The sequence below is a fragment of the Thermobia domestica genome, chromosome 8, assembly GCF_964235325.1.
Source record: "Thermobia domestica chromosome 8, izTheDome1.hap1.1, whole genome shotgun sequence".
In the NCBI taxonomy this organism is placed as follows: Eukaryota; Metazoa; Arthropoda; class Insecta; order Zygentoma; family Lepismatidae; genus Thermobia; species Thermobia domestica.
The window spans coordinates 10,845,087-10,869,661 of record NC_137461.1 but is presented as its reverse complement, the minus strand read 5'-3'; the positions used below and the strand labels follow the sequence as shown (position 1 = coordinate 10,869,661).

The 24,575-nt window shown below is 31.1% G+C and overlaps 1 protein-coding gene across 1 annotated transcript in view; it reads left to right on the top strand.

Moving 5' to 3' along the window:
* Window positions 1-19,380, top strand: part of LOC145691578 (uncharacterized) — a 62,610-nt gene extending 43,230 nt beyond the window's left edge. Inside the window, exons 17-19 of the mRNA XM_081766987.1 lie at window positions 3,573-3,605; window positions 16,158-16,190; window positions 19,205-19,380. Coding sequence (XP_081623113.1) covers window positions 3,573-3,605; window positions 16,158-16,190; window positions 19,205-19,380 — 242 coding nt within the window. The remainder of the gene's footprint in view (window positions 1-3,572; window positions 3,606-16,157; window positions 16,191-19,204) is intronic.
* Window positions 19,381-24,575: the final 5,195 nt, after the last annotated feature.

Here is a 24,575-nt window from a genome sequence, read left to right as displayed (position 1 = left end):
CAAACTTATTATGAAAGCTGATAAAATTGATTCTATAAGACTTTTTTTCCAGTATAAATTGCCTTATAGTGTATTAAGAATGTAACTTTGAGTTATACATATTACATGACTCTAGATGGTCCTTTTCAAGACATTTTATATAACTTTAATGTAATGATAAAAGTAATGGAGTCTATAAATGCCAGTACTTCCGAGAAGGTGTCATGCCAAATTGTCAATTCTGATTTTAAGAAGTAGATATACTACTACAATATTATACGATCATTACAGTGGTTGGAACAACATACATCGGGAACGAGTCTGGATGAAACCGGCTATCGTCAATACAAATAGTAACTGCTCATTGAAAGTTCGTGTTTCGCCAAGGGCACATTGCAGACTAACGACTAGTTGCAGTGGTGAATCATACGTCATAATCACTGGGTACATTTTGCCTACGTCCAACTATCCACTACTTTTTCTAACATCTTGATCAGTTTCCAAAATAAGAGAACATTTCATTCCAGCACGTTTAAGGAATTTTTCGCACTGCTGACACCATATAAACTCAGTCATAAAATCCAATTGTTGATGGACAGATTCAAAATGTATTATGCTGGAGTCAGGAATACCTTTAAATTATCAAATGCTGTATTTCATTCTGCACCACAAACTAAAACTAATGGAAGCTATACCATACCCAGTAATAAGAAATTAGTTTAAAATAAACTGTCGACTCTTAGGAGCTAACAATATTTTTTTCTTAAAGATAATTATATTGTAAAGGTACCGCGAAACGCTAATAAAACGTTTCCTTTTCTAGGATATACGAATCCCAACATAGATATGTAATCTTTTTTCCGTTAAAGGCACAATTGTCTTTTTTTATGGTCTGTTAGTAACCCACTGACTACAAATCTTACCTTCTCTTACGAGACTCCTAATACGTACCATGATAACGTTTAATTTATAAATATCCTTTATTAGTAAACGAAATCACTTTTTCAATAATAACACGATTAGTTATCTGCATATAAATTTTCTCTTCTTAGGATTGAATTGACATATCTTCTTCTTTCTCACCTCAACCATAGACTGGTGAGCAATATGGTAATTTTAAAAATTATCTCCCTTGGGAGAGCTATTGATAAGGTTTCTTCTAAGTAACTGCATCTAGATATCGATCCTTGGTCTTCCTACTACGTGTCTCACTAAGCATGTTGTTTCTTCTTTTTAATATTATAAAACTATAAAGATGTGTATTTAATTGATCTCATATTTAGTGCTCCTTGAAGAATCCACGCAATGTAAAATGTGGAAACTCATATGTTTAGGATTAAAATCGAAATGAAATACACCTCTCTGTATAACTGGGGATTGAACCTGGAAAACCATTCAGCTAAAGATCCGTTTCTTGCCCACTAGCATAGTGGATAGGGTATCAGAAATAGTTATTTATTAAAAAAACATACATCCTCCGTTCATAAATGAGGTATTCATGTAAATACATGGAGGACACAAATATGAAATCTGTATTGAAATATCAGATTAGAAATTTTACCCTAACTGCAAAACAGAAAATATCATGCATTTGGCCCAATTTTCTTGCAAGACAGAGACAGCCGACTTGTATCAAGACCCGCAATCGTGGTCTGCAAATCTATATTTGACCTATTCCAAGTATCGAAATTCTCGGTTTTCAATCTTGTTTGGAAGTTATCTATTAGGGTAGACGAAATCTGCTTAATAAGCGAAATTCAAGACTCAGGTCTAACAATCGTACTAAGCTAAGGAATTTCCAAATCTAGAATAGTACTAATAAAATCTAGAGTTTACTTGGTCGCAAAGCGTGTAGTTATATCTAAATTTTCTTTATGGTGTAGCTGACCAAAGCGTATTCACTATTAATTTTGCATAGCTTTGTATATAACAACTAAGAACAAAACAAACGGTTCAATACAAGGAGGTATTTATAAGAATTCAAGGAAACCAGAGCTAATAAGGCACTATGATTACCACCTAGGTCCACTATAAGCCGCTACTAATAATAACAAGTCAAATAAATAATCTAAGATATGTATTTTGTTTAGCAGTAGAATATCCGTAATTTTGTTTACATTGTTTATAATTTCCGTCCCCCCATCTAATGACTTTCAGTGTGCAGATTTTACGGATACAGTGAAATCTATATATTAAACGCGCTTAATATACATGTGTAATGCGCATAATGATAAGCAAAGTATTTCACACAGATTTACTGTATGGTCTCTTTCTTTATTTTTTCTGTCCATCAAACGTCTTTGTAATGATTCTGAATGTCACTATGTAGGCTAATGACCAGGATATTTTTTTCTTTAAATATTTGTATTAAACAGTAGAGTAGTCAAGGATAAACTCCTCTAAAGCAAAGATGATAAAAGCTGCTACATTTAGTACATTCTAATAAATACTTCTGTTCGGCTGCTATTATTAGTTCAAAGTCTTCATTTTGCGTCAAATAAAAAGTAAACAAAACAAAAATCAAGTAAATTTCGAAAGGTTGACGTGGATACTTTTGCGCAATTCTCGTGTTGCCAAATTAACTTTTATCAAAGAGAAGGCTCCCTAGACAGGCAAACCTCGTTACCTTCTAGAATATAATTATAGTAAAGGCAAATAGAGATGTTACATATAAGGCTATCTGTGAGAGCCGAATAGCAATTAAATTAAATTTTCCAAAAAGGTGCTCTTCTTATAAAATTGCTGTTTAATGAAATCCAAGACTATTACCTTCTACATAGTATGTCGGAAAAGTAAATTAACTGTTTGTCTTTACAAATAACAACATTCTCCATCTATTAAAGCAATATATAATCGAAAGCTGGATATCTGATCAACAAAATGAGACCACAATCATGAGAACAGTTTAACGGAGTGTTAAGTGATAGCGAGAAAAGTAAATGTAACTGATATCCCCTCGTCACAAAAACACGATGAATCAAAAAGTGAATATTAAATTTTATTTCAAGGTTGGTAAAATATTTACTCAAACATTAGATATGATCAAACCAGTGTATGATTATGAGTTTTTACCTCGTACACGCGTGTTCGAGTGGTATACGCGATTCCGGAATGGTCATGTGAAATTTGAAACATGAGTTCTTGGTAGATATTAACTTTATATTTATATTTGCATATTATAGCATAATTAAAACGGTAAGATTTTGCTTAATCTTCTTAGTACTTATCAAGAATTATCCTTAGTTAATATGGTATTTGGACAAAAATTTATTGTGTGAATCAGAAAATAATTGCAGACAGCTGATAATTTTAAAGAAATGTAGTATATTTGATTTGAGAATTATATAAAAATGTGAAATATGTCATAACAAAGAAGATTATTAAGTATCAGAAAATTTATATTTCATTGAACTTCCCTTTTACTGTCATTGATTGTTACAAGGAAAAAATATTATCTTGGTAACTTTATACTCAAAAGTTAAAATACAACGCCATAAATAAAAGAGAAATCGTTTTATGAAATGTTGCAACTATAAACGCTCTTTAAAGTTAATAGTAGAATCATTTTATGAAATTGTTGCTTATATTTCCAGGGAGATCTAATAAATTATCATCTCGAAGTACAGGTATGTTGAAATCTTCAAATTCTAATTCTTAATATTCAATTAACAAATTCTTAATATTCAATTAGACATTTAAAAAAATGATTATTTATTTGTAGAAGGCATAATCTATGTATTTAGCTTGTACGGGTTTAAGAAACTTTTCTTAATAGATGTTTTATATTGAGAAAAAATTAAGTATGGATGTCAAAGAAGATTAATGATTTTAAATAAAAATGACTAAAAATTTCAATTGACAGTGCAAATCAAACCTTACTGTGTCCTCATTCAAGTATTTTATGGTAGGTGAAACAATTTGGATATATATGTCAAGTTTGAGGCAAAACAAATATACCAGGTTTGCCTGCCTCGGTATCCACAATATTTTTATTATCCAAAGTATTGGTATTTACAATTATGGAAGAAGTATTAATGATGATACCTTAGATTGCTAGGAACATATAAGGATATTACACAGCTCAGCTCAGATGTTACACAAAAGAACATATAAGGAAGCGTATTGAATGCAAGATGTATCCAATAAACACCCTTTGCAGCTAAATTGCATTCCAATTCTTATTAAGTTAATACGAGACTCATGCCAAACAAAGAGCCAACATTTTTCCACGCAAGGTTCTTATAAAATTATACAAGCACGGAAACATGCCGCAGTACTCTCTGCTTCAAGCAGAGACAGAGTTGTTTACGTGCAAGTAGAAGTAAGGGGAAATGGATGCCGCAATACAAAATTCCCACAAAATCTGAAGAGAGATCTGTCATACGATTTCTGAACGCAAGAGGACAGCATGCAGCTGACATACATCTGGAGATGTGTGTAAATTATTTCCGATAGTGATGAGTGAATGGAAGGGAGGTAATGGTGCGAGTTCCGGGAAGTGCACTCAAATGCTTATGAAGATGAGCATAGCGGAAGGCTAGCAACACAGTGTAGTGCAACATTTCCGAGAAAGTGCAATTCAATCGCCCGTTCACAATAACTGAACTCGCCGAAGAGCTTTTTGAAGTTTCTTCTAAAACAGTGTATTGCCTTCTCAATGACAGCTGAGATATTACAACTTGTGTGCACAATGGGTGCCACAAATACCAACAGATACTCAAGAAAAGGAATGAATGATAGCTGCGTGTGTTTCCTGATCTATCTAGAGAGATGATCTGGGTGTCCGTTCTTACCAGATAGTAATTGATGATGAAACATGGATCTTTTACGCAAATGAGGAGTACAAGCAGCGCTCCATCTTATTACAAGACCCTAGTTTTCCAATAGCAAAGGAATTTAAACGATTGTGCCCTTTAGTCTAAGAAAGACGATCATTAAATCAAGTGAATGATGATATAACTAACTTCGGAATGAGAATTTGAGTGAAGATGACAGTACCCTACAAACGCACAGACATGAAGTTAAAGAGTTCTAATAAGTATAAGGTAAGCGAAATAAACACACTTGGGTCTAAACCCACGTGTCAGATTTTAGCCATGTATCGCTGAGCATTGTGACAATTATGGTTTCGTATTCTCGTCCCTCAAGTTAGTTATTGTATGTTTATAACGTCCAATCTATAATTTTAAATAAGAAATTGATTATGAACATCCAATAATTAATTTAAGCGGCTTTAATTTAAGTTGAACTAAGATTATCAGCAATTATTATCTAATGTGCTGATATACTTATTGTGATAGTACGTATAATATATAAAGCCTTATTGTGTTTAAATAAACATAACTTGTAATTATAACACCGAATCACAACATTTCCTTAGAAGTTTAAAAATACTACAATCATCGCTTCAACGCTCACCAAACTTAAAATGTTATTAGATTCGTCAATATTTTGTTCGAGACTTTCCTAATTTCTTAAATTGGATCCAAAATGAATAATTTAAGCATGGTGCAAGACCTAACACCTTAACCCCTCTAAATATTATTATCGAACGTAGTTCAAATTTGTTCAGCCATGGCCTTATTTCTATTGTTTGAATCTATCGGATGAATTATACTAACTCTCACCGTTAAGTTGTAGCATTCTGCTCAATCAGCCACGCTATTTGATTGTTAAGAGGTATACTAGTGAGATGCATTAGTCCTGGCTCCTTAACTTGTTCCTACGACATATTTTCAGTTATAGTTTTCACCCTATTCATTAACCATTTTACATCCCTTTATCTACTGAATGATTTCCTTCATTTCTTAAGATTCTTACCCCAAAAGATGGTATTTAAATACTGTCTAAGACAAGTCATTTATTTTTTATTATAATAATAATAGCAGCATTTATAACATTCTACTACTAAGTGCAAAAGATCAATGTCAAATTTATTATAAATCATCAGAAACAAATATGAAACCTAAGACGCAATAAAACATAAGAAACGACTATTACTTCTATTTTTGTTGTGCGCTCGTTACTATCATTCATTATATTTTATCTCATTATTAAATACAAGTACATTTTAAATATGTAAATTATAACAAGGAACAAATGTAGAATAATGATTTTAAACTGTAGAATGAGTAAAATTCAAGATTTAAAAAACTAATTATATACAACTATAAAACTTCCAATGCGTACGTTGCAATATAATTAATAACTTCACATTCAAAATTAATGTTTAATTTTTAAATGAGTAAAAGGGGACGCTCTAACGCTGTTAGAATTTAATATTCAAATCATATTGTTTCCAGATCATTCATGTACTGAATTGTCGAAAACATTCATGTTACAAATATAGAATGAATGATCATTAGATCATTAGAAGGAGGTCTCATATAAAATTCACTGATTAAAATTTTCTCTGTGTCAGTCACTTTACCAACAGCAAAGATTAAGACACAGATACCATGTATAGAGAGGTTTATTTACTACTTGAAAACATAAGTCAAAATTTTATGCAACTGCCTACTAATAGCAATGAAATTTCGTGTCGTAATTTATCACTATAATTTTGTGTTAATTACTAAAAAGAAATATAACGGACTTACCACAATGGAATTGTAACCCTTGCAGGGAGTTCAAGTAGAAATCGTTTTGATTTTGTATGAAATAAAAAACAAGGATCTGAAAATTTTAAAATTCAATGTGGCTGGATGAATGGATTACCTAAATTCTTTGATTCCTTGTAAGATTTTTCGGATCCGATAAACAAAAGGTTACTTTTTGAAAACATTTTAATAATTATTAATTAATAGTCTATCCATTCTCTTCAACCACTATAGAATTAGAAAATCTGAAAACTATTAACACTGTAAAATTTTTGCGTCTGATAGAAATACTGCTATACTAGAAGAAGTACATGCTTTATTAATTTAAAACTTTGAATTAAATAAAATATATCCTTACTTATTTCATTAGTTGTATTAAAATTTTGAAACATTACGTAATACTAATATTCCAGTACCACTCGGCGGTGAGGCTAACCATTTGAATATGCGTGCACGAAATATAGTACGTAATACATGTTAAGAGCATGCATCTTAGTTTGTAACTTGTGAATTAGTTCCATTTGTTCTCCAATTTTAATTACTACATCTGAGAGAAATGGCTATTACAAAAACATATATTACTAGAAATAGTTTTTGCTATTTCTATACTTAGACAAGTGATAAAAGATACCAGAGCAAAATAAATATGTATGGATATTTAAAAGCAAAAAAAATAAATACTAACAGAAGACTAGCTTATTTTAAAGAATAGCCTAATATTAGAAGCAATATTAACGATGAGAACACTGGATTCGAAATTTAAGCGAATATCGACTTAATTATGAACATTAATGTCATTAGCGTAATTTTAAATTTTTACATCACGAAAATCGAAAGGTAGATACACAGAAGTATTTACTGTGGTCCGAACTCTAGTTGGGAATGTTGATAGTTGTTTTTGAAATACCGTTGCTGAAGCAAGTTTTGACAGATATAGGGCACATTCATATTGTTAAAAGATGGAAGATATATACTAAATATTATGTTTTGTCACTATTAATAGTAAAATTAGATAAGCAAGGTATAGCTGTGACTTTTCATCTTTAAATTTATTTAATTTATTAAAATATCCAGTAAGAACAACGTATATAAGATATTCCATAAGTATCGAGATAGTGTTTGAAGGTTTGTGACTCTTTTGATATTTTAAAGTTCCACTTCGTTCAATATAAAACAACTATTATTTTAGATGTTTAATTTATTGTAGTTTGGGTGTTTCAGACTCTAAAAATTAATACACTATACTAGAGTTATTATTATGTTCATAAATTGAGAGTATTTTGCTCGGTAATCCAGATGGACTTTGAGATTGTGAACTTTAAATTTAATGTCTAAGTTTTCTTATTTATTTTACGAGTTGTTTACAAGTGTTACAGAAGAAAAACAGGCATTAATATGTAAGTAAACTGTTCCAATCAGATAATATTAAAAATGATGTCCAGTTTTAACTGTCAATTTTTAGATGGAAACACTAAATACCAAATATGGGCTTTTCTTGAAGATACTTTTACATAGTTGTTTCCTGTTTTGTCGCAGAAAGATCATTCTCGTAACTATATAAGTAGACATACATCTTTTGCATGAATTTTCTGTTTAAGCCACGTATCAACACATTCGTATACCGTGATTGGATACCTTGAATAACGTTTGCTAACACGAAAACGTTATGTGCTATAAATTTGTTACGTAATACCGTTAACTCTTCTTGTCTCCGTCTCTCTTGTCTCAGAAAAGTTCTAAGGTGTCGAATACGGTTACATTATTATATTCTTAGTATTTTAACAACAAATTGTCCTATATAATAATTCTTTACGACCAGTATAACATTTTCACGTGCTTTCAATTGCAAATACTTCCGTAATATTTTTCGTGACGATTCAATGTCTAAAAACACTCACTAATGCACTTTTACTTATGTTCTTCCTTTCTTGTCATTCCTAATAACATCATCTAACCATTTGAATATATGTACCATTCCTACCATAGTATTGCAACGTTTTAGTCGTCTAAATTAGAATGGCTGTATTTGTCACTATGAGCTACTTCTATTTCATATTTGTCTCAAGTTTCCTTTAATTTATTGGTATCTGAAATGTACATTTTCACCTTTGGTAAAATTTCTTTTTAAAAAGAATCATGATGTCATAAGTTCAATTCGTGTTAGGAAAGTAGCCTACAATGGGCACTTAACTCTCCTGATACCGGCTCCAACACCCAATATTCTACATAAGCACTATACCTGATATAATGTTAATTTAAAAATAACAAAAGAAGAATGTTTTTAATATATGTAAGAAATATACATTATTGTATCATTGGTTGCTAGGTAGTTGTTTATAGATACATAATTAACATGTTTGATTGCAAAACAGTTTGTATGAATATACGATAAAAGAGAATCCACGAATAAATTATTTACTACTCATCATCGACTTGTAATTTCAGTATAAAAGGTGAGAATACTAGTGTATATAATTACGGAAGATATTTTAAGGTGTGAACAATTACGGCCACTAAAGTTTTACTTATGTTATTAGCCGAACCAGGGTTGGCGACCACCTTTTGTGAGTCGTTGTAAAATTTTGGTTTACCTCACCCGGGAGCTTTGTAAATTCATATCCTGAAGTACAAAGTAAGGGGTGAATTTACTTCAGTAATAAGGTTCATGTCTACGAACTTAACTATACTTAGAAGTGGTAAAATAATCACAAGAAAAATTATGCTCGGTGAGGCAATGGAGAAAGAACTGGTGACAGTGGTAACGACGAACAAAATACAGCTCCTGTTGTACCTGAAGTGTTGACATTTGAAGAAAAAATCTTAATGGCTTTACAGCGACAAGAACAAAAGTTAGCCCAGATGTCGGAAGAATTAAAGCATACGGTTCAGCAGAAATCCGAGGAATCCAGTAAACAGTACGAGGAATTAAGTAGACGGTTGGAGCAAATAGACCAAAATTCAGAAGATACGAAACAATCTGTGATCCAGGCGGTGAAAGACCTTACATTACAATTTGATGAAAAGTTAAAAAGAGTATCAGAAGATTGCCAGGATAATTACAACCATGTAATCCAAGAAGTCAATTGTGTAAAAAAGGATTTGGAAGTAATAGAATCTTCTGTACGGCAACAAAAGATTCAGGTTACGGATAATTCTAACCAAATACGTACGAATACTCAGTGGATATCTACATTACAAGAGGAAATTAGGACGTTGCAGATTAAGGACAACACATATCACAACAACATGACTAATGATCGTTCGGAATTCCCTTGTTCTCAAGAGATGACCTCGCATTCACCCGTAACAGATCAACGTGGACCTCATATTATCTCATCTTCAAGTAATCCATCCGATGAGGACATTATTGTGGAAAGGATACATCCAAGAAATACAGTTGGGCGGAAAAGAGATGGTGGAACCACAGATAATGCAGTAGGTAAAAATTGTCACTCAACACGAACACGAAATGGTGAAAGGAAGGTAAAGTTAAGTGTAAAGATGAGTGAAATACGTGCTATGAGTAAGTTTAGTGGTAAATGTAATGAAAATGCTACCTCTTTCTTAGAAAAATTTCAAGATGAGTGCAATATAATGTGTATAGATAAATCGCAATATATGAAACTAATCCCTCATTTATTACTCCCACCATGTTCTTTATGGTTTAAAGCAGTACGAGATCACATCAATACATATGAGGAATTCAAAGCAGCGCTGATTGCAAATTACGAAAATGACTTTTTGCTTGCAAACAGAGATGCCACGATTAGAAACCAACCTTTTAATCCTCGTTTGCACAAATCTGTTGTCGATTTTGTCGTAAATACATATAACGAATTAAAAGTCGTAAATCCGTTGCAATCGGAATCCAGAGTAATTGCATCAATTCGAAATTTGCTACCGTTTAAACTACAACAGATCCTGTTTTCTACCCAGTGTATGAGTCTTAATAACCTATTAACGCTTGTCCAATGTTATGAAACTCAATACCACGCTCAGAATCATCAAGCAGGATTAGGCAAAATTAAAAACAATTCAGATCACCTTGTACCTGTTCGGAATCTAAATATCCGTAATACAGACAATACGGAATATAACCTAAGTCGAGCAAATTTCAACAATCAGAACGGACAAAATAGGCGAAGATATGTTGGGAATCCACCTAACCTAATTAATCGTGGCAATCCGTATGTTAGACCATATAACCAAAATAGATTTAAAAATAGACGAAATACATGGCGAAATTCCAGGAATACAGTAAACTATATGGATACACGTAATCGTAATTCAAGACATGGCATTTCGCATCCAAATCAAGATAATGACACAATTCCTGTACAGAACAATAATACGGGACATAATAATGATTGTGCGGTACAGTGTACTTTATTGGAACCATACACGAGTATGAATTTAAACTAACTGCAGCTGATGTGGTAGGGGTTAAACCCATATCAGCTATAGATTCTCATGAACATTTATCTTCAAATTTATGCGATAATGTCAAACTCACATCAGCTATTGATTCTTATGAACATTTATCTTCAAATTTACATGTTCATGTCAATGATGAAAACGACCTTTTACATGACGTACCTGTAAATAATTATTCGGAAATAGCAGTTAATAGATGTCAGTATCAATTTATGTTTTAAGAAAATAAACCCTAAAGTTTTTGAATTGTTGAACGCTAAAACGGGTACGTCAATTGGACTTCGTAATATAGACGAGTTGAAGGTTTGGAGGCCTACCCAGTATGCAAGAGAAAAATGGATGCGTTTGGTAAAAAGACTAGTTGCACCTGACATTCTTGCTCAAATTAATAAGAATGAAGGAGACTAAAAAAAATATAAAAGGGTGTTTTCTGTTTGTGTAAAAATAGATTTATTTTCTTCCTTTTGCTCGTTCGAACGTAGGTTACGTTTAATTTTTGATTTTTACTCAATTTAATTTTCTTTAATTCTCGTTAACCAATGATAGTTTTCAAATGATTTTTTAATTTTGTCCTGTTAATGCGAAGAATTATAATTCGATCCATAATTAATTAATCACAAAGGTTATTTCCATTATATTGATCTGTGTTGAAACTTTGTTGTCAAAGATTATGTTAAATATAAGATTCATTCTATTAAGCTAATTATTCGACGGCTGTCTTTATGAGCTACCTTATATGTTATTCGAATAAGATCCTTTTGTATCATGACGCCTTATTGATATAATGTATATTTTAAAATATCATCTAACATAATTACTATATAATGCGCCCTGGAAAGATCAAACATCTTTTTCTTAATATGATCGTTTTTAATAATGATTGAAACTATTGATCATTGTGATTTATGTTTTAAAATGTAATTGACTTTTACAATTTTTGACTTCGCGCCCTTCAGTGATTAGATTAATAAGCGACGACGTTTCTATAATAAAAGATAAATATTAATGAAATAAAAGATTTATTATAAATGTATTTCTATAAAGGAAGCTTAATAAAGTTATATACGAGGGTCGATCAAAATGTAAAAGGACGTAATTAATAGAATATCATTATTATAAACGGACCAGTGGTTCTTAAATATAAAAGCCAAGCTCGCTTGTAACTTTTATATTCAGTCCCGTCGTCGGGCGACATTTTATACAACGAGATACTTTGTATCGATTGATAATTACCTGTATTTTTGGGCAGATAGTGCTTCTACATAAGCACTATACTTGATATAATGTTAATTTAAAAATAACAAAAGAAGAATGTTTTTAATATATGTAAGAAATATACATTATTGTATCATTGGTTGCTAGGTAGTTGTTTATAGATACATAATTAACATGTTTGATTGCAAAACAGTTTGTATGAATATACGATAAAAGAGAATCCACGAATAAATTATTTACTACTCATCATCGACTTGTAATTTCAGTATAAAAGGTGAGAATACTAGTGTATATAATTACGGAAGATATTTTAAGGTGTGAACAATTACGGCCACTAAAGTTTTACTTATGTTATTAGCCGAACCAGGGTTGGCGACCACCTTTGGTGAGTCGTTGTAGTTTGTAAATAATTTTATTTGAAATTTGGCTACAACCTTCCCAATCAGAAATCTGTTTGGTTTAGCTGTTAGGACGAAATAGTATTATTACTGTATGTTTTATTATTAGTAGTATAACAATTATTAGTATTATTAGTATAAATTTTTATTACTATCTGTGAAGAGATATTCGACACCTAAAGGAATCAAAACTCCGTTTCCCAACCGGCCAGTCGCATATCGCATTGAGCATTCTGCATACACAAATATAATAGCTTGCGGTATCAAAGGACTTGTTATTTTGTTAATGAAGTGGCTTGCCGTATCAGGAGCAATGTGAAAGTGAAAGACAGAGAAAACATTAATCTGACTGACTGTCTTTTGTGAAAATTATTTCAAATTGAATGACATTACAAATCCAGGTCCGAAGATATAAACAGTGCGTTTAAGCCAGGAGGTGAAGAAATTCCATCATAAGGGCATATTTTGGAATTTGTGTTGCCGTGTCAAAGTTTTGATAAATAAGCATCACTATAATCAACAAACAATATCCACTAATCAGCTCTTCAGAGACCCCGTAGTAGATGGCGTTTGGAAATGTTTCCGATCCTTCTAAAATAATTATCGATATTCCACGTTCGTGTTGTTTGTCTCGTTCAGTAGTCTGATACACATGGTTAAAATGTTAAATTCATGAGTTCCACATAAGCTAACTCTGATTAATTAATATCGGCGTCTTAAAGTGTGGAGTTATGTGATATAACGAACAATTTATGACTTAACATAATTTCATCGACAACTGCTCCTGACGTTTATTGTTCGTTGCTTTGCATACATTTGCAAATTGCTTATTCTATTTCCGTACATATTTAATATTTCTCTAGTGGCATGTATAGTCATCGTAATTGTTATATTTATATTACATAGTTGTTATGATTTAATGTATATACTTCGCTTACAACAATATTGAAATAATGATCAACTCCATTCTTAATATACTTTTAGAATTGTTTGTCCGATAAAACTGATTACAAATCCCTTGAAGTGAACTTGTTTTATTTCTATATATATATATATATATATATATATATATATATATATATATATATATATATATATATATATATATATATTCCTGTTCGTTAAAATAAAAAGGGAAAAGGGTCACAATACGTACACGTTACATATGTAGAGATTTAAATCGTCCAATATGAGTGAAAAGACAAAACTTCTTTTTCTATTAAAACATATATGCAATTACTTTTTGGATTTTTGTTCGTATAGTTGAAATTCTTGTAGTTTATATACACATAGATATGTATATCTATCTATATATATATATATATATATACTGTTATTGTTAAAAATAATTAAATTATCCCATAAATGATCAGAATTTTAAAGTTTTTAATCAACTGAATATGGGTAAATATTGTATAATTTTAATTCATAACTCCTGGAGGCAATTTAATTGACCAATGTATGAATAGTAACAAAGAACAACAAAATGACATTGCTAAGACAATTGTCTCTGAAATCTTGGTTTCTAATTAACATGGGAGAATAACATTATAAGTAAGAATTTATATATCTATCTACAGGACTGCAGCTAAGTAATATATTCACAATTGCGTCAAAAGTAACTTACAATAACACATGAGATTAGCGGGATCATAATAATAAATTCAGCAACTAATACTCTTCTCATATATTTATATATATTCTTTCTTTGTAGTATCTTCCCATATAAGTTTGGAGATAGAAAGATATTAAATACTAAGAAGCTATTGATATTTCAAAGACTTTATAAATGTTTATATAACAATGTTTAATGTGTACGTTATACGATTGTGGATGTAAATGAATAAATGATTTTGATGGTATAATGTTTGATTGTAGTAATATAGTATTTAATAAATCGAATATGAATAAAGAGAATAATTTAATGATACTATTAAATGTAGTTAATAACTGTTAAGCAAGATACGAGAGCTATCAAAGGCAATATGCGAGTAATCTAGACCTTCTAGATCCCCGTCTCTATAGTAATAATTCTGTATATGCCTAGTCATCAATTCATTAATGTATGCCTTTTGATTTACTACCGTTTTGCATTTATTGACGTGTACCTACTTATTCTGCTCTAAAATAACAGTTTAATATGTCTTGTTAACAATGTACTCTAACTGATATAAGTTAGGCGGAAAGTGGTTGTTATAATCCACCACATATTGTAGACCACCAGATGTTTAGCCTATTTTCTAAATCATATAGATTTTATTTTATAATTTCAATTTTAATCACATTTGGTTGATATTTTGACACTAGTTATCCCGTGGACAAACTGTTTATTTATAACTAGTTATTTATTATTTGCAAACTACTGATTCTATGTAACTAATCTAGAAATTAATAATGCTCTACAAATTTAGAGTTGATCGAGAGATTTATTATTGTACCTAGGTAACACTAAGTAAGAGAATAATCAAGAGTTTTTCTCAGACACAGACGGCTTTTTCATAACGATCTAAGCTATCACTTTGATGGTTCGATCATTAACAATGTTGAAACTGTCCCTACACTCCGTAGATCCTGTACTTGGTATTATGCTGTATCATTGAGGCAGAACAATTGCTGCGGGTAATTTCACATCTAGTCTTTATCAATTTTACCGCAAATTTGTGCTCAAACATCAATAAACAGCCAACACAAATAATGTCTGCAAGTTGTACGTATTTACATATCATACAATGATTTTTGCTGGAATACCATAAGTTCAAGCATATAATTCTTTCTCAATCGTCGCGGGTTTCTGACAACTCTTCCAAGACTTAAGACGTTCTCAAATACTTTGAACAACTTTTAACAGAGTGCAATTTATTTGATAGCCAGAAACTTCACCGCTCCGTTCAGGATACATTCAAATCAAAGACTAGGACTTTAGCCTCAAGGAATTGAACATCTTTTGCGTAATTTGGAAGCTTATTGTTAGAGCGCAAAGTGAATAATGTTGTGTACGTAGGTGTCCAATAGTTTTGCTTTTTTTATTTAACGGGTATAATCGTCTGATTGATATTTCATTTCCACCAAACAAATAAAAAAAAGTCATGTTAGAAATGCTTTGATCTAATTTTAAATCATACTATATCAGATCAATATCGTATTATGGAAGATGGAACTACTAGGGACAATACCATTGTTTCTAACCATATTTTTTTTAGAAACAATACGAAATGATATTTTTTTGGGATAAAAAATTTTCCTAGTACATGATTAGATTTTAAGAAAAACTTATAAAACATTAATACATACTAACTGGTGATTTTAATACCATTGTTGTTTACTGAATATACGGTTAAATTTATTGTAAGCCATTGTGTGCTTTTCAGAAAATTGACTTTTATGAGGAAGAATGTGTGATCTGAATCTTTTTATTTTGATGTAAACGCAGCATCCTAAATGACAAGTTTTTTCTATTATCCAGAAAGTAGAAACATTTTCAAAAGAAGTCGATTGTATATTTTCCTTTAATAACTATTATTTATTTTTCTAGAGATCTTACTTGCTGTTCTACAAAGTTTTCATGGTATGTTGATTAAAATATGTTGATTAAAATATTTATACTTCAAGTAAGCTTTTATTATATAGGAAACTATATCTTTTCAGAAAGCTAGATTTTTGTTTAAACCATTTGATTCAAAGACACGATATCTAAATATGGTAAAATACGGGTATATTTTTAAGAGAGGTAGATTATTTTAATAACATACTATGATTATTATGATTATTTTAATAATGATGAATTTTAATAAACCATGATTATTCTAATAATTTTATATTTTGCAGTGAATATCATTATACTCAATATAGCTTATGTAAATTTTATAGCTAAGACCAATAACCTCTACCTTCTGTAGATCCGAGTAGTAAAACATAAAACTATTGAATTTCGTTTTTACGTGATTTGCATGATGTCTAGTTTTCAATATATTGCACAGTGCTTTTGTGACCTCAGATGCTTGATTTAGTACAATGTAGAAATAGCTCTTGAATTTTGCAAATAATTGAGATTAGGTAAGGCTTAGAGTCACAAATACCGAATTCTATTAAATTAAGTCTAATAGTTTTACCATTACTCGATTTGACCATCGGTTTTCAGACATCGACTCCAATATAAACATGGTTTGTGGAAGTTATATAATGACTTATAAGTAATTAGTACGTTAGTGGTATTAAAAATTGACATTCCGATTCAAAGATCTAAAACAAACCCACTGAAATCTTATCGCATAATCACGTGTCATCGCGTAATCGATTAACCTTCGAAACATTTCGAACTTATTAAATAGCAATACAGACAAATGAATTGAGAAAATATCAGCCAGTACGGCATGTATTGGCACGTAAAGCTACTTGTCACTAGAAGTACCTTTTACTAATCCTATCCTGGAAATGTATAACTATTATGAAATGTTCAAAGTTTGTGTTATACAAAATATATAATTATATAAAGTAAACATGTCAACTTTTATAAGAGCTTTTGTAAGCAAATTTCTTTCGAATATGCCTGTATTTAATGTACTTACTTCACCATTGATATTTTTCATCCTCAAATTAATAACTGAATATAAGTTTCTTCCCCATTTAATCCGGTTAGCGAAACTTTTAGTTTCACGTCAGGTGCCAACATTCCTTCGTATTGTTAACATAACCGACACATGTACCCTAGTGAACAGCATGATTCGAAATGTAAATAAAGTGTACTGAAGAAGAAAAATAACATTTTGCCAACATTTGATTTACACATGACAAATAGCAAGATATGAACTAGTAAAATATTACCAGTAGAATATTTTTAAAAGTACAGTACTTCAAGAAGTAATCAATATCTTTCTTGAGAAAAAATCCCGTTGTTATGGCCAACAAAGTACACACTTTTATGTTCTTTGAAAATATGTGTTCCTCATAAATAATGATGATAATTTTGCCCTCACCGTCTCCTTCTGAGTAGCGAAATATGATTAATAAACTAATTAATGTTTAATAGTCCATCCTAATTATAAAATTTTATTTCATTGTCGTTATGTTCACACTATGATATTATAGATGATATTAACAATAACGTGGTTACTAAAACTGCCTTAATTAAAACGTTTTTAATATAGTACTAAATATCAGTTTCAACTGGGTAACGTGGTTATCATACAACATCAGCTTTTCGATTTATAAATAAAATATTCTTTCCCGACTTTCTCGAAAAATATGAATGACGATTTATAATTACTGATATAATTTTTATCATCTCAATGATTATTACGTACACACACACACATATATATATATATATATATATATATATATATATGTATATAGATCACTTCACATCAGATGGTGTAAAATTATAGAATATTGTCAGCCACCAACTAAAGAAAACGTTAAAACGTGAAACATAGTGTAACCATTGATAAAGCCGTTTAGTTGGTGGCTGACAATATTCTATAATTTTACACCATCTGATGTGAAGTTATGTATTATGGTGTGACAACAATTTGATGGATGAAAAATGATTATTTATTTAGTATATTCATGATATTTTGTAAATAATAATAGTTTAAGTTTGAAGATAAAGGGTAATCCTTCGCTGATGTTATAAGTCGGTCATGTAAATTCTTGGATTTTGAAAAAGCTTAACTTGAAAGATTTCAATTATTTGCGTACAAGACATTACATTATATGTTAAATTAGTCTCGATATGTCTACTTTGTCACCTCCAAATGGTGTCCAATTGCTTTAAACTAACAGGAAAATTAATCAGAAGAAAATGTCAAACCTTCAAGATAGGAAATGAAGATTTCTTGATTGAAACGATGTAGAATAAAATACAGTATATGAGATATTTCAGATATTTGATAACCTAACTGCTCCCACTACAAACGTAATGGTGAGTACGAAGCATCACATTTAACTAGCGCCAATGCATTAACAAAGGAGGCGTGTATTTCCAAGATATGCTAAATCCGATCGGTAGAATAGTTCAGAAGGGGCAAAAGATCTATCCATGGTTACGTTGGAACACTATGGCAAGTGATATTTCAAACAGAATTTACCACAGAAAATAACGTGTAAAAATAATTACGAAATTTAACGTAAGAATTTACATAGTATATGCTTTAATATTAAATTCAATTATGGATTTAGCATTTTTTTAAAAATACATTTCTCAAATAGTTCGACTCATAATACTTTAGAAACATTCTCATCAGAGTAGCTTATCAATGTATAGAAATGCAAAATTTCAAAACGCAAATAAGCTGATTAACAGAATGTGGATTATAGCTTTTCCTAATATTGATTGCTTTATCAATGGTTTCATTTTTATGCTCAAGATTTTAAATGGTATCAGGTTCAGTAATTTTATATTCAAAACAGGTATACTCTATCTACATCCACATTATAAGCAATTAACATACATAAGCTAGATATGATTTAGTATATAGTATTGTTAATAGACTATAAATTTATTCTATATCTTCATAATCTATAGTAATCTACTTGCACAGATGAGAAATAATGTATGTGCTTTTCTATTTACTATTTTAGTGAATCAATTATGTTTTCTACCACCTGAGACGGGTCCATGTTTAGCAAAATTCACAATGTGGTATTACAACTATTTTACTGGCCAGTGTGAGACATTTACTTATGGAGGGTGTCAAGGAAACCAAAACAGATTTGAAACATATAGAAGTTGCATGCGTCTCTGCAGTCCTAAGTAATGTCTATGTTAAATGAACTCGCTTTGTTCTCAAGATTGAACTTTTTAATTTTATTCTTAATAAATGTGTTATATTTGCCGTTTCCTCTTTCAGCTGTAAAGATAATTATCTTTCTGTCTTCCTTGAAATAAAATACAATTTTAACCATGTAATTTTATTGACTAATTCTTCAACTTTGTTCATATACCTGTGTTTTGCAAATAAATTTGCTTTACCGTTCAAAATCAACAAAATAAATTCTTACAAACAAATGAGTATTTAAATAGATTTAATTTAGAAATTGCATAAACCAAACATGAAAATTTAGTTTAGTTCCAAGAGAACAGAAAAATAATTCTCCATATAATCAACATTCTGAAAGAAAATATTACACATATATAAACCATGGTTAATTTTACCAAAGTGATATGAAATATTATGTCAACTTGATACTTTGGGACCATTTTTCAACAAAGAGTTTTATTATTATAGCAAAATATATTCGTTTTATTTAGAGACATAAAAGATGATAGACAATCAATCTTATTTCAGCTGTGTATGAGTTATGTATTTCTGCTTTTTTGTATTTATTTTCTCTTTATTCGACAGGCTGCTCCTTTAAACACAAAATATTGTAGGCACTAAAAACCAGTCCAAAAATAAATTAGCTCTAGATATGAAAGTTCACATATTTATTCATGTAGCAGATTTCTTTAGACTTTATCATAACATGAATTGCATATTATAAGATGTAGTTCTTTGTGTTGCATTAAAATAACAGTTACAACATACAATAGTATTCAGTATTTATAATTTAAATTATATTAATTTAATGCCTACAATCGCATTTTACTACGAAAAGACTTAATTTTGATTCAGGAAAAATAAAACAGAAGAATAAATGCTTATCTATATATCCTATCTACTCTTTCCATTATATGTACAAGGGATTTTTAACGCAAGTATTAAAATAAAAATTGTAATATTGTGACCCAAAAGAAATATTATGTTCTAGAATTCGATCCTAATTTCCTAAGAAAAGCTAATAAACAATTACTTATATATTAGTCCTAATTTATATTTATTAACAACCTTCTCACGTCGTGCCTTTAAAATTAGGGGTTGACTGCGTGTTGACTCAAAGAAGTTGCTTCTACCCATTGTCTGAAATGAGTAGGTTTAAGAAAATCTAATTACTAGCGAGAGGATTATTTAGTATATTACAGAAACACTCCACTTCATTTAGAATTTCATGTATTTGAAACAATGAAAAGTGTAATATTATAATTTTGTGGTACTAGCGGATATGACTTAATGCTTTCAGATCGCAGTACTCAAATATCTGGAACTTCGATCACAAATAACACATATAACTGAGGTACACATACCTTTGTATGTTAAGCCTTCTTAGAATGACGAATATCCACTCATGGGCTTCTCTCTGGTCAACGTTGATACCGGCAACTCGGCTTTATCACAGCTAGCCGACTAAGAGCCGACCATTAACAGATGGTCATTAGTAATACTCGTAACTTGAAAATGAGAGTTCTCGTCTCAAACTCCAACCTCTGCTCTCCGACTTCCGATCTTAATTCAATCTAGATCTGGGTTTTTGTTCTAGTCTTCAGACGATGGAATTCGTCATTTGATGACTCGACAAGCTTACATTCATCTTCTTAATTTCTGTTTACATCATCCTGCAAGTTAGCGTCTCGCCAGGATTTCATGAATATCAAAACACAACCATGTGCAACTGATTACATTAATACACAGACAATAACAAACAATAATACGTGCCCTACATATTACAATTTCACATATTTGTAATTTCTCAACTTAGACTTGACTTTAAATCATTATTATTTCAATCACCTATGTATCTACAATATATATATATATATATATATATATATATATATATATATATATATATATATATATATATATATATATATGTGTGCGTGTGTGTGTGTGTGTGTGTGTGTGTGTATAAGTGAGTTTTAAGCTATGTGGATCTGTGTGTTTTAACCGTCATCCAGATCTGCTCCTGTCTTCCAAATCTTTGATACATTTCAAACATCTTAGCTTACCTGATTAAGACATCGAAGAACATCTCCGAAAAAGAATTACAGAACTCTTCATAGGCCATTTTCAGATCTCGACAATCAAACGAGCATAAAGCATCGAAAGGTTTGGATGTCTCGTCTAAGAATCCTCATGGACATCGAGAAGATCGCTCAGACCACAATACACAGAAACACCAGTAACACATGAGACGAAAGCACGTTCAATAAAACAATAATATACTTATTTATTAGATGCACTAAAAGTATAAAAAGTAATAATGAAGAAGAGAACGCTCAAGATAGGAAACTCTGGTATAAACGTGGACAATTGACTACTTTGATAAACACTAAAAAAATACAATTCACTTCTGAAGAATACAGATTAGCAATTGTAAATATTTATCGGATATGTGCACGAATAAAATTTTATATTTCGAAGATAACTCTAGAAACTTTCTCACACCACTAAGTGATGCACATTGTGATCAACACTGGCAGTTAGTACTGGGAGTAGTCCCACGAAGTTGATTTCAGACTGCTACGATGAAAATCGAACAAACAATTCGAAGGGAATTTCACTGGAATAAACGCCTGCAGTTCCAATGTATGATCCAAATGATTGATAAGAAGCGATGGTTATTTATACGCCCATGGCCAAGGGACCGGAGAATTAACTAAATAGGTATAGTCTCTAAGAAAGTCATTGAGCGATTACATTAGATAGTATGCCCTTTCTCTTAACTATAGGACGAACAGTACAAGCATAGTGGCATTTAAAAAAAATCTTTTTGTGTTGAGGTACTTCGAGTAGAAATTGGACTGATCAACTGTTCAATGTTGGTAGTTCATTTCAAAATTCAATCTATTTTAAACAACCCTTATGATTATGCAAATCAAATCTAGAATTTTTTCGTTATTTCGCAGTTAACTAGCTACTGGCCAGAAGAAGAGGAGATTAACTCAAATCTGAGAACTTTGAGATGAGATGACGGTTGGAAATATCGAAAAACGCCAGACAGTCGTTCAAAACACTTGTGCTAGTAGTGTTTCCATAAGTAATCGGAGAAAACACTTATTTCTGTCCCAGGCAATTATGTAACATAGTGGTTTATGCATATTAATGAATGAAAGCAACACTAAATTGTCCAGATATTAAAGTACGATTCTCACAGATATAGTTCAGAAAATAAATATTGCCTTTGTTACTCACTAAAATCTTTTCACTGTGCAACAACGTTTCGCATATATGTATTGGTGGACAATGAAAGTTTCTTTTGTTCATATTCGTGAGGAAGAGTCAAATCGTTAGCTGTTCCCATTGAAGAAAAGAAGTGGATTTCGTTGCAAGAATAAAATATAAACTAAAGAATGATTTCTGTCCTTCGAAAATATACAGAGCATCCAAAAATTCCTTACATAACCCGGTAACGGTTATAGTGTGTAAATCAATGTTGACATGGATTATTTTAAAACCGTGACTAATATTTTTAATAATTACAAATGAGAAAACTAATGAATAAGATTTGATAAAACCTTTAACATGTGTGTGAATGTTCACTACAGCCCTAGTCTCTTGAATGAAGTTTGAGTATTCAGTCTTCAAGAGTCCGATTTATTCTACATTTCCTTGTGGTAGTGTTCAGAGTAGAAGAAAGACACCTCATATCTAATTCTTTAGCTTATGATTTAATTATTTAACGTAATTATCAGGCAAAATAATGAAAATATATGTGTGAATAAGTTCTGTTCCTACTGAAATTTTCAAACATTTCTAATATGTGAAGAAACGGATTCTCTCTTTTTTTTTTTTTTTTTGTAAAACCGTCATTTACTGGAAATGCATTCTTTCACTACATAGTGGCACCTGCACTCGAAATATAATGAGCTCCTTTTTAGCTTTTTAGTATATTGTTTTTTAGGCAGAAATCCAGGTTAAATTATGAGTAAGTGCTCATGTTGTCCGGATCTCACGCTAGGATATGTGTCTCTGTTCTATACAGATTTCCTGTTAAAACCAACTAACCAACAAATTATTGCACCAATGAACGTTACCTTTTAATGCAATTGAGAATATACAATAGTTTCTAGTATCATTGAAGTAGTAACTGAACGCTTACACATTATCTTCCGGGACTAACAAGTTTTCTTAAGTTGTGTTCTTGCTCATAACTTAAGTAATGTTGCTAACTTAGGAGCGAATACATTCAGGAGACATTTCCTTATCTCGGAATCCTAAAAAACTTCCTCTGTTCATCTTTGTTTCAAAAGTTTGAAAACTGAACTGATATCCTGTCACCACGGCATGACGCGTCCTCAGGTTGTGGGTCGAGGAGAAGGCCTCTAGATATAGAGGTTAGCTGCGAATATACTGAATAAGCAGTTGCTCACAGACTACTAGGAATGGTCCTCCAGCTTGGGGTTTGGGTAAGGCTAACAACCTCATCCCGTAAAAAGAGCACTGATACGGGTCCATGTTTAGCAAAATTCACAATGTGGTATTACAACTATTTTACTGGCCAGTGTGAGACATTTACTTATGGAGGGTGTCAAGGAAACAAAAACAGATTTAAAACATATAGAAGTTGCTTGCGTCTCTGCAGTCCTAAGTAATGTCTATGTTAACCAAACTCGCTTTGTTCTTAAGATTGGATTTATTAAATTTTATTCTTAATAAATGTGTTATCTTAGCCGTTTTCTCTTTCAACTGTAAAGATAATTATCTTTCTGTCTTCCTTGAAATAAAATACAATTTTAGCTATGTAATTCTATTGACTAATTCTTCAACTTTGTTCATACACCTGTGTTTTGCAAATAAATTTGCTTTACCGTTCAAAATCAACAAAATAAATTTTTACGAGCAAATGAGTATTTAAATAGATTTAATTTAGAAATTGCATAAACCAAACATGAAAATTTAGTTCCGTTCCAAGAGAACAGAAAAATAATTCGCCATATAATCAACATTCTGAAAGAAAATATTGCACATATATAAACCACGGTTAATTGTACCACCGTGTAACGTGGGTTCCTGTCACCACGGCATGGCGCATCCTCAGGTTGCGCATCGAGGAGAAGGCCTCTAGATATAGAGGTTAGCTGCGAATATACTGAATAAGCAGTCGCGGACAGCCGACTAGGAGTGGTCCTTCA